Source organism: Aotus nancymaae, unplaced genomic scaffold, assembly GCF_030222135.1.
Source record: "Aotus nancymaae isolate 86718 unplaced genomic scaffold, 86718_ANA_hifiasm-v0.15.2.pri h1tg000098l, whole genome shotgun sequence".
Lineage (NCBI taxonomy): Eukaryota > Metazoa > Chordata > Mammalia > Primates > Aotidae > Aotus > Aotus nancymaae.
The window spans coordinates 767,207-782,054 of NW_026988513.1; the positions used below are offsets into that span (position 1 = coordinate 767,207).

The following is a 14,848-nucleotide window of genomic DNA, read 5'->3' on the forward strand; positions in this document are numbered from 1 at the left end:
AGAACAGCAGAATGTGGTTCAAGGCAGACAGAGACAGCCCATGCTCACCGCAGCACACGGAGTGGTTAGGGCAAGCCTGGAAGCATGCCAGGAGCCGCACCCTTACTCTGTTTAATTTCCAGGGCTGGAGCACTGTTGCACTGAGAAGGAAACTGAGGCACAGAGCAATTCAGTGCTCTCCCCAGGTCACGCAGCGAGGGATTAGCAGACCCAGGATCTGAAATTAGTATTTTGTGACCCCAGATGCCCCTCTTTTCTTTATATGCACTTTTTATCCTTCTTGTCGTATACTGTCAAAAAACCTTTATGATAGGATATTTGCGGTGAACACAGACCCAGGTCTTCATGCCTCTGGGCATAGTCTCATTCCCAGGTTATCTTCCATGCTCTCAACAGCTGAGGGTGCTCTGTAGATATTTAATTAAGCACAAATGGATATCCCAAAAGCCGGCTTATCCAGAAAGTCCTCCCAGAAATGCCCACTGTCACCCTGATTTCCCCAGATTTCATGCTTGGTGTTATTCCCTCTCACGTGGTGGGGACAGCTTGAGGGAAACCACTATGCATCCTCCCTAGAGGCCTGTTGGAACTGTCGTACTGAGGATGAAGAGGACCTGCATTCAGCGGAGAACATGGAGAGGGAGCAGAGCAATTGATGTGAATCTTAGAATCAGCAGGATTTGGTGAACAGCTGGATGGAGAGGGTGAAAAAGAGCCAAGGTCTCTAGTTTCGCTAGCGGTGCCGTTAGTTTAGCTAGAAAGCTTTCTGCTCACTCATAGTTCTACCTGTTCTGCGTCGTGTGCTTGCCTTACATCACATGAGGCTACACTATATCAGACACACCAATCAGTACTTGGAACATTCTCACTTTTGCTGTTTTAAGATCTGCTGTCTCTTCCCATTCCTGCTACTGTTTTTGAAATTTATCCGTTGTAAAGTTCACCGAAAAGGCTTGACACGTGTCGCCATCTGTATATTTAGAATCGACACAGATATTTGCTCTTGAAGTCTTTGACATCACTTGAGTAATTTGAGTCATTTTTGCTTTGCATTTATTAGAGAAAAGCACCTTAATTTGGGTTTGGGTTAGAAGGTATTCAGGGGAGCGGATCAGTAACACATGTGGTCATGATAAAATTTAAGGTGACGTTTTAAATTCTTATCCAGGCCAGGTGCGGTGGCTCATGCCTGTAATCCTAGCACTTTGGGAGGCCAACGTGGGTGGATCACAAGGTCAGGAGTTCAAGACCAGACTGGCCAACATGGTGAAACCCCGTCTCTACTAAAAAATACAAAAATTAGCTGGGTGTGGTGGCTCGTGCCCGTAATCCCAGCTACTTGGGAGGCTTAGGTAGGAGAATTGCTTGAGCAGGGACCCAGGAGGCAGAGGGTGCAGTGAACCGAGATGGCGCCACTCCACTTCAGCCTGGGCTACAGAGTGAGACCCCATTTTAAAAAAATAATAATTTTTATCCAGTCATTTGTATTGAGAAAGGCAGCCTTATGACAGCTGCTTTCTTCTAAGAGTGTGTGTGTGCACACACGTGTGTGTGTGCATGTGTATATGTGTGTTTGTGTGTGTGTGTGTAGCACATTGCATTGTTGGGACTCTTTTTAGTGCTATGTTTTGTTTTTCACTTTCCCATCAACTTACCACTAAGTACATTGTGTGGAAAGGAAACACTTTTCTCCTGCAATTAAAATGCTGGTAGGATAAGCCAAACAGGCAAATACTTGTCTTGACTAATTTTCTGTCATTAATCTTGTTAAATTTTGAGAAGAGGGTTGTAAGAGTAGCCTACAACCAGGTGAGAACCAACATCTGCCGCTTGTTGGGGGTGGGTGGGTAATGTTTCAGGCATGGAAATTGTTATTGTAGTCTGTGGTACTGAATTTACATTTTCAGTAAAAGTCACAAAAGAAATGTGCTCATGCACATTTCCCTTTTCATTTGACACAGTTTTCTGATGGGTGGGATTTCTGGACTCCGGGCCCTGAGCTGAAGCCTCTGGAGGCTGATCTTAAAGACAGTACCTGAGAAGGAAGGCCTGGCTGCAGGTTCCAGGAGTGGATCGAGCATCCCTGCAGCCAGTGTAGCATTCCTCAGGAGTTTGCCGAGCCTGGGACTGCCTCACTGTGGGAGAGCACATCCCTCCACTCCATTGGTCGTTGGTGATGAACAGAACTCTCCCATGACGAGCTGTACTTCTAAGCGTTCTACGTAGGGCCAACGTCCAGAGAAAGAAAATCGCTGCAGCTCTGTATTTTTCCCTATGGCAAAATTTCACATCTTTCAATGTGCTGTGTTTAGACCAGCCACCTTTGATCCCTGAGATAGATTTAACTCCCACCTCAGCAGCTTGCCAAAGCTTCCTTTGATGTCCTTGTTGTGACCAAGCTGAGTAAAATCTGTGACACTGAGTCATGGAAATATAACTTGCCTTCATTCACCGTCACTCAAAATCCTCATTAGAGCTAGAAAAAGCAGTCATGCTGAGAAAACCTGCATAGAAAAGCCAACTTCTGAGTGTAGGCACTATGAGAACTTTCTGGAGAGACTCTAAAGGGACTCACACCTTCAGGAGTATTCACATTCTATTTAGTCATCATAAAGAGATTGGACTTTTTTTTTTTGAGACAGAGTCTCACTCTGTTGCCAGGTGCCAGGCTGGAGTGCAGGGGCACGATCTCGGCTCACCGCAACCTCCGCCTCACCTCCCAGGTTCAAGCAATTCTCCTGCCTCAGCCTCCCGAGTAGCTGGGACTACAGGCGTGCACCACCATACCCAGCTAATTTTTGTATTTTTTTTAAGTAGAGAAGGGGTTTCACCGTGTTGGCCAGGATGGTCTTAATCTCTTGACCTCGTGATCTGCCTGCCTCGGCCTCCCAAAGTGCTGGGATTACAGGTGTGAGCCACCACGCCCAGCCTGGACTTTTATCATAAAAGCTTCAAGTTACCATTTAAATGAGGTCTCCTTCTCTTTTTCCTCTCGCTTTCTCCCTCTCTGTCTCTCTACCTCCCTCCTGGAAATCTGAGTCCTACTATCATTTATATTTCTGAACTTCTAAGATGCTTAGATTTTTAAGCCTTAAAACCAAAATACTGCAACATAAGGTGATGTGTGCCTTTGTTGGAGCAGCCGACTTTTGAATTATTGCCACCTGCAAGATCTAATTTGAACCCTGATGTCATGCTGGGCTGTGTGTCTGAGGCAACCCTCATTCCATTTCATAGGCAGTTGATGCAATTCACTAGGTCACAGGCCCATTTCATTTTTAACCAAGGGGCTGTTAGATCCTCAAAATAACTGCTGCGTTTATAAGTACCTAAACAGCTGGCACAGTACCTCACACCTCTTAGATGCTCATCTCATTTCCTCTCAGTGCCAAACTAATCAAAGAGAATTGAAAGAGATAGACTCTGAGTGACAGTTAATAAGAACACATTATTTACAAATGTCTAAGCAAAGATGAAGGCATTGTGCAAATTTATTATATCAATACTGAAGTAATAGCCTCACAATCATGATTGGAGTTATGTCTGCAGAAAGTTAGATGTAAGCTGGCCCTTGTCCACATTGGGAGATATGGATGATAGAAGAAGGAAGGCATTCCAGGTGGGTGGGAGGGCATGAGAAAAGGCATGGAGGCAGGACCTAGTGCGTCATGTGTGGGCGCTGGGCAAGCTGATGAGCGAGGGTGGACCAGCCTGGCCACACTGGGCCCATCAGATGCCTGCTCCTACGGTTCCCTCTACTTCCCCAGCCCCTTCCCACTCATTCTTCAGAACTTAGCTTAGGCATCCTCCCTCTGACCAACACCCTCCCTGCACCTAATCTGTGCTAGGTGCCTACCTTGTGGCTCTGACAGCACCCTGGCTCTCTGCCATTATTCTTTCGCAAGACTGTGGTGGCCTCAGACTGCAGGCTCCTTAAGGACAGAGACGTGTCTAGCTTCCACATATTCCTGTCCTTAGCAACTGGCTTAGCTCACTGGCTGGCACCTAGTGGGTGCTTGGTAAAGATTTGTGGGGGCAGGAGGAAGGGAGATGGATAGACACAGTTGTGCAGGCGAAGGAGGTGCAGATGCGGATGGCCCAGAACAGTGACTGAGACTCGGGGGGTGCCTGAGCACTGGGTCATTTTGACACTGCCTCCTTACCGTGGCCCTCCAGGAAGGCCTCCATACATTTTGCTTTCCCCCATACAGCAAGAGAAGCTTCGTTCTTACCACCACCGGGGGTGGCTAGTATGCGCCAGGCGGGTTAATATAAATGAAGAAGGCAGCTAGAGCACGTTTAGTGGGCTGTGCGAAGTAGCGTGGACACGCCGAGGCTCGCTGAAACGCTAGCTCTGCATCAGAAGATCCTTTCACTGTCATTTTCACAGCCGAGGAGAGCCATCTCTGGTCTTGTCTTTTTATCATCATCATCATCATTTTTATTATCTGATCTCTTGAGCTACCCTCAGTAGGCACCACCTCACAAGGCTTTTTGCATTGAGTTCATCTTCCTAGTCTGACTTCCTAGGGATGCAGCATAAGAAAAGACTGTCTGAGAGGAGAGTCTCCCTATTAAGTAATTGCTCAGTCCTACTGATAAAAAGAAGAAAGCAAAGGAAGTATTGACCAATTAACCACTCTTACTGAAATTAATGTTTGAGGAGGCCTCCCCACAAAAATGGCAGTGTCCTTTTAAGAGTGTACCACACCCTTTCAGCTCAGACTCTGTGAAACAGGCATTGTCTGGGCCCAGGGCGGGGCAGCCCAGGAGCCTGACTTGGCAGCCTTGGCTCCAGCACCCCTTCCCCATGTGCCATCTGTAAATTGCTCAGCCCTGTGAACTCCTGTTCCTCCATTTATACACTGCAGATTAGGCCACTTGCCTGCCTCTTGGCGTTTGAATTCAGCAAGTAACGTTCATAAGGGCTCCATGATAGAGAAATCCGAATAGATATAGGCGTTAATCTTAGAAGTGCCTTCTACATGAACAGCTATAAAATGGATTTAAATTTCACGTTTTTTATTGTAGTCAGTTGTTCATTAACTACAACATAACAGCTGGGCTTAGTACTGCCAGAAGCCCCTTACTTAGAATAATCATCATAAATAAAATGGAAGATTTCTAGGCGTGGTTGGAGGCTAACCAGCCTTATTTTCAGTAGCAATGCAAGAGAGCATACACAGCTAAGGTTTGCATAGATCCAGGGTTTACCCCGTAGACTAGTGCTGTATTTTAAATGTTAGAGTGTGTCTGTGATTAAAACAGTGGTTCCCTGAGCATAAAAATGGCACCTGTCCTTCTCTCCCCTGTCCCACTAGCAGGTCGCCTTGGTGCCCCTTGGAACAGTGCCTCCTCCTGGCCTGTGTGTGTGTGTGTTTTGTTTTTTTTAAGACAAGAGTCTCGCTCTGTTGCCCAGGCTGGAGTGCAGTAGCACAATCATGGCTGACTGCAACCTCCCAGGTTCAAGCGATCCTCCCACCTCTGCCTCCCAAGTAGTTGGGACAACAGGTGCACACCACCATGCCCAGCTATTTTTTGTGTTTGGACACCTTACATGGTTTCACCACATTGCCCCGGCTGGTCTCAAGCTCCTGGCTTCAAGTAATTCACCTGCCTCCGCTTCTCAAAGTGCTGGGATTACTTTGGGAGCCACTACACCTGGCCCCTGGCCCTCCTTTGAGGCTCCCTCTCATCTTTTACAGATGCTCCCTTCAGGATCGGGGTCCCTCCAGTCAATGCCTAGCCTCTCTCTTCCCCTGCTCTGCCAAAAGGCGTCAAGGAGCCAGCTCAACACACAGCCTCACCCCATTCATTCGGCTCCCAACACCCTATCCAAGTAGCTTTCTCTGATGTGCCCAGGGCCCTGTTTGAGTCCCTGCATCCTCCTGACATCCTGCCCATCATCACAGTTTGGCAGTACTGACCGGCCTCCTCCCTGGGCTGCTGAGGTCATGCATGTCACCTTGGCCTGCCTCTTCCCAGGGTTGCCTGCTCAGTCTTCTCTGCAGATTTCATCTGCCCACGCTGTCCGGGGCTTCTGTGGTGGGACAGGACCTGGAATGTTGATGATGCCAAAGATGTCAGCCCCTCCCCATCCAGAAGCAGGGTGACAGGGGAATCCTGCAAGGAAGTGCTGGGTCTGTAGGGGAGCTAGTGGGGCTGAATACCCATCCCTGGGGCAGAGCTCAGGCTGGGCTGTGCTGAGGCCTGTCTTTTTCGGTCCAGACTCGCTTTCTCTGCGACGGAGAGGGACCTGTAGGGAGGGGTTTCGTCACTCACAGTCTGCTACTTACAGAGCTCACATTTGTAATTCTTTTTTCCCTTCTTTATTTTTTTTGCAGTTACGCCAGCACCCTAGTCCTCTAATCATTCTACAGGAATTCTCACAAATCCCTGCTATCGCCTGCACTCTGCTTCCAGAGAATGCTCTGTGCTCTGCTGTTTGGGGGGCTCTGTGGGCCCTTTCCAACATACAGAAATGTTTGTTCTGCTGTGGCACAGTCTTATTAAAGATGATTATTTGTTTCTGGAGATTCTGTTGCACTGCATTACAGTTATTTTGGCATTTATCTCCATGTTTCCAAATAACATGTCGTTATTGATTTTACCCTTCTAGACTTTATCTGTTGGCCTCCTCTTATTCAAAACAAGAGTTTTGCTCCCTTTTTTTTCCCTCTTGACCCATCCCTCCATCCTCTTAATACTCAATCGTTATATTTTAATTTTGGGGGTCAGGTCAATATTTAGTGTTACATTACCATGACTGATGAATGCTATTCATTCTAGTAAACTACATTTATTTTATCTTTTCTGTATAATTGTCATTTGTTTACCATACAGCTAACAGATGTCTTCTTTCTCTGTTCTATTCATTTTCTATGTACTTATCACCAACTTTACCCCATACTCTGCCCCAGCTATGGAAATCGCCTCTCTAGGCTCTCAAACCCCGAGTTGGGCTGTTGGTCACATCTTCCTGAGGCAGTCCTAGAGCCTCTGACCTGACCCCGAGTGGACTGGCAGAAGGTGGAACCCCACTGTGTCACTTCATTCTCCTCTGGAGGGCTCTCTTAGCAGCTCTCCTGCACGGAGCCCCTATTTCCTGACATCTTCAAGACTACCTGGTTTGGAAAAGCAAAATTATAATTAGTTTCCTGAGAAGGATGCATGGGAAACAAATATTTTGTGACCAAATATATCTGAAAATATCTTTAGTCCATCCTCGAAATTGATAATGTTGCTGGTATGTATTTCTAGATTGGAAATCATTTTCTTTCAGAACTTTGAAGGAGCTACTCCATTGCCTGTTAATTTGCAGTGTCACCATGGGAAACCAAGAGCCATTCTGACTCCCAGTCCCGTCTGTCCCCTCTGGAAAGTGGTTCAGACCTTCTCTTGGCCCCAGTGGTGTGAAACTTGATGTGAGGTGTGTCCAGACCGGTCCATTATTTGGGGACACTCTCTCCATTTTTTCTGTACTCTCTTTCTGGAAATCCTATTATAATGACTGCCCTGAGGCATTCTAATGTTTTTATCTTCCTTCTTCTGGCTTTTCATATCTATCTCTTTTTGCTCTACTTTCTGGGAGATTTCCTCAACTGTATCTTTGAAATCTTCTCTTGAATTAGGAATTTCTATTTTTCGCTTCCAAGTTCTAAAATCCTGTGTTTCAAATAGTTTCTTTTTATGTAGTATCCTGCTCTTGTTTGTATGATATCTTTCCTGATCTCTCTGTCTGAGGATATTAAAGATGGTATATGTGGGGATTTTCTTATTTTATTTTGTTCTTAATTCTCTTCCCTCTGCTTGTTCTGTTTCCTCCAAGTTGCTTTTTTTCAGTTTGTTTTAATTTCTATTTATCATATATGTGATTTTTCCTTATATATTTCCTGTCTGGTAATACTTGGTTTTCTGCTTCTTTAAAAGTAGGGGGCCTAAAAACTACTTGTGAGTTTTCAGAGCATAGTTGGAGCTTGTTGGCTATTTTATTATAAGAGGACTTGATGGAGCCTTTTAGTTGGAGAATCTCTGATGCCCAGAGGAGCCTCCCCAGTGTCCTCACTGGAAGGAAATAGGCCTGACTGCCAGCCCACAGACGGCTGGGTGGCGGGCCTCAGCCTTTATCATGCATGCATTTGCCTAATTTCCCCCGTCTTCAGCATGGTGACCCACTCTTCACTGAGCATTCAGTCCAGCCACCTTCTACCCCAGGGAGGGTAAGGCAGTGAGTGGCCAAGCAGTGCAGAATCAGGATGGGGATTGGGCCCCAGACTGCTGCTCACAGAGACTTGCAATCAGGCTTCACTTCCTGAGCATTTGGGGGCTTCTGCAAGTGTAAATTGGGGCCATTCTCAGCTCTCCCACGGTTGCTTTAGGAGACTTTTCTAGGGCTTCTGCTAAGTCCTTTAACACTCATCCATCTGCTTTCCAGCTTCCAGAATTGATTTCTCACATCTCTTTCCTGCCCTGTTAGCTCATGTGAGTTTATTCCTTTTTGAAAGGGGTCTGGGGAAGGAGCAAAACCACCATCTTTATCCAGAAGCTAATGCTTCCTCCAGGCCTGCCTTATGGCATTGACTGACTTTGAGCTCCTGCAGCTTCCTACTCTAATTCAATACCCTAATTAAATAGCCTTTCTTCAGAATAATTCCTGAGAGCTTTTATGATATTTGGGTCCCCACAAGGAGTGTGTTGCCCGCCTCCCACTTAGGTCTAGTAGCCCCCCAAACTTGACTCATGTAGTTGACTTTGCTTTTGTTGTTCCTTCAAAGGAACGCCTAGCTGAGTAGATTCTAATAGCACTTTATCTTGCCTTATTGTCCTTGATTCTGTAATTCTTCAGTGCTTTCTATTGCTATTTAATGCTTATTAGGAGCAACAATTTATTTTAAAAATTGAATTATACAGGATCCCTGCTTGGTGAGCTGTTGTTCTAAATTAGTGGATAGTAATTCTTGTTAATTAACCAAATCCTCTCCTCTCTGTCAAACCACTGTCATTTCATTAACATTGCAGCTCTGCTTTGAGTCATAACATTGCTTGTTAGGACATGTTAGCTGTTACCTTTTACTTGTTAATACAAGCGTTTCGTGTATTGTTGTAACTGAATGTTTTTTGGCACTTGGCCGAAACTTTTGCTTACTGCCCTCATTCAGACCTGGTGCAAATTAGAAAGTAGTTTTGCCAGCTCAATTCAGCTTTGAGCCATTTCCTGATTACATTTGCTTCTTCAATGTAACTGTATTAATTGTAGAGGGCAATGCTATGCCCTTAGAGACTGTTTTGACTGTAGACAGCATTTGCAAGATGGAAGTTCAGCAGACAGCGTTCAGACCGCGGCAAGAAAGTCGTGCAAGGGAGCTGGTGCCTGTGAGCGCCAAAGTAGCACCAGACCCAAGTCTGACTTTCAGGCTGTATTTAATAAACCCCTTAGAGAGTGAATGTTTCTCCTTCAGCCTTTTCCCATTTTCAGCTAGTGTTACAAATCCCAAATGTTAGTCTATGACCAGCAAAGCAATCAAAGAGAATCAGTAGTAGACACTAAAATTCAAGCAGTCTAGCCTTGCAGCCCACTGCTATAAACAGGAATTAAATGCTTCCTTCAGCCGAGGGTGAGGCGATACCATTAACCTGATCGGCCGAAGCAGGAGTGGGCAAGTGTGGCCTGCAGACCAAATCCCAGCTGAGGGCCTTTTTTTTTTTTTTTTACTGTCCTGGAGGTAAGAACAGGTTTTACAGTTTTAAAGGGTGGTTAAAAAAAAGAAGAAAATAATGAGGAAGAAAAATAGGAGGAAGAAGAAACAGAAAAAGAAGGAGGAGAAAGGAAAAATATGTAACAGAGACTAATGAGATCTGTAAAGCTTTAAGTATTTACTATCTGGGTCTTCACACAAACAGTTTATAGACCCCACTAAAGTCTAAAGACCCCTCAGACATGGCCTCAGTCCTTTCCTGACTCACATGCTGCCTCCCAAATCAGGAAAAGCTCTCCAAGTCTTCACCTAGGCTTTGTCGATTTAAATATGTGTGTGTTTGTGTGTGATTTTTTTAAATTGAATTATAAATTGACTTGAATCGCCAGTTCTCATGTTTGTGGCATTTGAGGAGATTTACCAGCAGAAGGACAGTGGAATGTCTATGTGCACGTAAGTCAGCATGACCCATCACAGACCGAATACCCAGCTACAGTGAAAAATCGGTCAGCAAAATTGTAAATGATATTTCTGTTAACTCTTTGACTTGGTTGGAGATACTATCACAGAAGTATCTGCTGAACTTGTTTCTCTTTGCGAATGTGAAATGTAAACAAAAATAGTTAAAACATGCCTGTGAAATACAAATATACTTTCATCTGCTGAAAGCCTAACCAAAAATTTTTTTAAAGTTTCTATTTAAGCAATTAACTTTAGAATTAGATTGTAAATTTTTTAAAAAAATCATGCCTTAGGTCCTCTCTTCCTGTGGATGTTAGCTAAGATTTGATCTTTATCCACGGGAGATGTATGAGGGTCATCATACCTTTAGGTTATGTTTCAAACACTTTCAATCTCCATGCTCCAAAACATCCACTTTCCATTTCCCAGTGAATTTTCCACAAACTTAACTCTGATCCTACCTACCAATTCCCTTGCTTTGAAATTGAAAATTGATCTAATCAACATTAAGACCTGTCAAATTGATCTACTCAACACTAAGAAATAAATTGAAACAAATTACCAGACATCCCTTTTTGAGTTAATTAATTAATATAAAAGTCCTGAGGAAATGACCAGTTGTACACTTGTTGTATATTATTTAACATATTGTGCTATATATAATTCCCTGTGTTGTATGACAATTTTCACATTTGCCTTGAGTCCAAAGGCATACTAACAGATTATTCCTCCAACAGTGAAATATTTCCCCTTTGCTACCAAGAAGTGCTTTGCCAGAACATTCAGGTGATTCATCAAAAACAAGACTTATGAAGCCAGTTTATGTCTAATTCTCAATCTATTCCAAAATACAACTGGGATCAACATTCAATGTTCATTTTCAGTAGTGCCTGTGGCTTACATAGTCAAGTAACGAATTTTGTCTTCCCCATTGTGACTCTGACCCAGAGAGCATACGGAATTGTTGTGTTCACAGTATTCATCTCCAGCTCATAATGCACACTGGTTCCAAGGATAAACAGTAAAGTCAAATGTGTCATACTTGTTCATTACTTGTCTTTTTTTGCAAAAAAATTTCATATGTAAAAATGATAACTCAAACTATATAAGATTACAGAAATCCAGAGGTTACCATTAAGTGAGTGGCTTGATTTATAAAAAATGAGAACATAAAATGGATATGTAGAATTTTAGCGAGAAGCTAATCTCGACGCATATGAGCTCATCCTGCACAGTGTGGACTCAAGGAGTCGCTCCCGGGACCCTTACAACTGTCAGCTGTAGATGTTCAGGGAAGGAAACCTGTGTGCAAACAGTATCCTAGCTAGGTCAGAGGAGGTTATAGGAAAGTAATATTGATACACCCTCTCTCAGCAGGAAATGAACAATTAGTTGTGTACTTTTTGGAGGTTTAATCACCTGAGACTTGTTAAGGAGGCCCACCATTGACTGAGGAGAGCAGGAGAACTTGTATGTGATCCAGGGATGCATTGAATGGTTAATTAGGGTAAGAAACTTATTCCTAAATGGAGTGCATTGAATTAACACTGAATATCCCCAAAATTACAAAAGAAAGAAAAAAATAAAGGGAGAGGACAATTTATAATAATTGACTTGATCAAGAGTGGTCTAGAGAAATACAAAAATCTTTAAAATCCCTAAAAGTTGCCCAATTTTATTTTCTGGCTAATCTGTTTATTTCTAAAGTCTCACTTCTGAATTCATCATGATTTTCTTAAAAAGAAAAGGGAAAAAACCGTGCCCTTTGCAAACAGATCTAGGAAGGCTTTGAAAGTCCAGGTTGAGCACCAGCCTGTGCTGCTGTAGTTAATGAGCTTATGCGCTCCTGCAGGGAGAGGGCCCGGCATCCTAATGTGCTACCGCACGGCCAAATGCTCCCCAGCAATTAGGAGCTGATTCAGTGTTTATCTTCTTTACAGGTGGGAAGGAAAGAATGAAAATGAAGTGGGCAGATGTAAAGAGACCGGCAAAGTTCACGTGACTGTGGATCTCAAGTACTACCGGCCAACTGAAGTGGTAAGGACTCTGGCCACCCAGTGGGTGGCCACATTTGGCTGACTGGCTGGGAAAATGTGCTCACGAAATGCCTGCTGCCAGCCTTTGGAGCCATCAGTTCAGCTCCCTGGCATCCTTCAGCACGCATTTCCTAAATCAGAACACAGTGGATTAAATTTGAGATTATCATTCTCACCACAAACTTCATTGCTCTGTAAAGGAAAATAAGAGTTAAACCCACCCAAAGAAATCATTGTTTTCAAAAATGGAATTTCACATCACAAGCAGATCTCATCATATTGGTATCCTATTCTAATGGCTGGTCCTGATAACCTACAGGATGCCTGACTTCACAATGCCTTCCCAGACCTTCAGGATATCTGGGACCTGGAGGGGCTGCTTGCTTCTCCAGCTATGTCTGTGTCCTGTACTCGTACACAAGTACATATTTGCACACTACACCATAAATTGTCTCCCCTGCATTTTTTAGACTCAGCTCAGGTACCACCCTGTCCATGAAGCCTTTTCTGGCCAATATACCACTATCACTGAAATTCCCTCCCACTCCTTTCTTTGTATCTGAATTATATAATAGAATTATGTTATACTTCTATTATAGTACCTACTATAACTCACTATAATCATTTGTTTACATGTCTTTCTCTCTTTACCAAATTGTGAACTCTTTGAGGATAGGGACTTTAAAAAGATACCTAAGGCTAGGCGCAGTGGTTCATGCCTATAATCCCAGCACTTTGGGAGGCAAAGGCAGACAGATCACCTGAAGTCAGGAGTTTGAGACCAACATGGAGAAACTCCATCTCTACTAAAAATACAAAATTAGCCGGGCATGGTGTCTCATGCCTGTAATTCCAGCTACTTGGGAGACTGAGGCATGAGTATTGCTGAACCCGGAAGACAGAGGTTGCGGTGAGCCAAGATCGTGCCATTGTACTCCAGCCTGGGCAACAAGAGCGAATCTCCATCCTAAAAAAAAGAAACAAAAAAAAAAAAGTTAGGCTATAACAAGATAGGTACTTAATACATACTGACTGATTGCTGGATGGATGGATGAATTTCTAAATACAGACATTCCTGTGTTAAAAAATTGTTGTTAGAACATAACATCCTCCTTTCCTAAATTTATAAAGCTGCCTAGCTTGCTGTTATTGCTTTAATGTGGTCCACCCTCACCATGGAAACAAAACTCAACATATGAAATATACCTACAGATAATAGAAAGCATCATCTTTAGAGAGAAACATTCGTACGTGATAGTTGCCTAGTGAGCATTCACTGTGAAAACTGAATTTTTTTGAGCCTGTTTTCCCTATGTTCTGAACCAAATTCCTATCTGTTGTACAACCTTAGAGAGATTAGGAAAACCCAAGTGAGGAGAGACTGAAAGTGAATCAGTCATCGTTTACCACTCTTTGAAATGTCCTGTTTCAGACAGAAGGAAGAAACTGTATTTCATCCAGTCTACACACAGGAGGAAATAGAAAGGAAAGGAAGTAACCAGTGCTTGGGAGAGGTAGGGCTGTGGAGTTGTGCATTGTCTGGACGCAGGGCGTGGCCGGGGCTCTGACACAGTGAACAATTGTTCCCGGTGCTAATGGAGAGTGGGTGTGCCTAGGAGAGGATGTGTACTGGCCCTCAGGGAGGAAGATGCCAGCCACGCTGTGCTGACATAGCAAGGACTGCCAGCTGGAGCCCTGAGCTGTGCTGCCATTTGTCTCTGGCCTGGTGAGGTGCGACAGAGATGTCAATTGTCTGAAACACTGCACAGATCACATATTTGGGCAAATGCATTTCTGTCTCCACAAACAAAAATGGTCATCTCAGAGAAGGAAGTTTACTAAGCCAACAGAAACCTCAATTTTTATAACTTAAATATGGTTCTTTCCCTCTCTGACACCAAAATAGTTTCAAAAGCTAGGAAGTCATTAAGAATGGCTTGTCTGTCATTCTTACTTAAGCAAGGTGTGGGATTGATAAGGACACAGAACAAAAGAATTCACTGAACAGGAAAAGGACCCTCGTACTAACAAGACTGTTCTTGAATCCACATCGACCCCCTTTCCTGCAGTGACCGACACCGCATCCCTCCCGTTTCTTTTGTTCATTCAAATGCTATCATCATACCTGTTCTGCAGCTCTGTTGACACCAGCATTCTTTGAATATAAGAGTGGTGTCTGATTTCATATGCTTGCTTTATTTTTCCACTGATCTAGCTCTCTCCTGAGCTTCCCTTTACTGTCCAATTTTGAATCTTGAACTACATTTCATCTTTCTAAGCCTCTAGGCTGCGTTAATTTCATTCACTCCACTTCGACTTAATACTCCACTGGGTAAGCTTTTCTTGTATGGTGAGACTAAACTTTTAACCTCATTCCTCAGAACAACAAGTTTTCCTAAAACTTGGATCAACTTGACAGCCTCCTGTTGAGTTGCCTCAGGGGTGAGAATATTCTTCCAGTTGAAAGGTAACCAGAACTGGAGACTACCCTGTAAATAAACTTTTACTTAGGTGTGAGGCCCCAACATCCAGCAGTCTACAGTCATTTTGTATGAGTCCTGAAAAGCACCAAGCTTCTCCGAGGTTTATCCACACTCAACTTGGGGTAGATGTAGATGTGGAATTCTCTCACATCTAAACTGTGTCTTTCCCTGC

At 43.8% G+C, this 14,848-nt stretch overlaps 1 protein-coding gene across 1 annotated transcript in view; it reads left to right on the forward strand.

Moving 5' to 3' along the window:
- Positions 1-14,848, forward strand: part of GMDS (GDP-mannose 4,6-dehydratase) — a 640,483-nt gene that overhangs the window by 532,419 nt on the left and 93,216 nt on the right. The window contains exon 9 of the mRNA XM_012464875.3: positions 12,098-12,194. Within this exon, the coding sequence (XP_012320298.1) occupies positions 12,098-12,194 (97 nt within the window). The remainder of the gene's footprint in view (positions 1-12,097; positions 12,195-14,848) is intronic.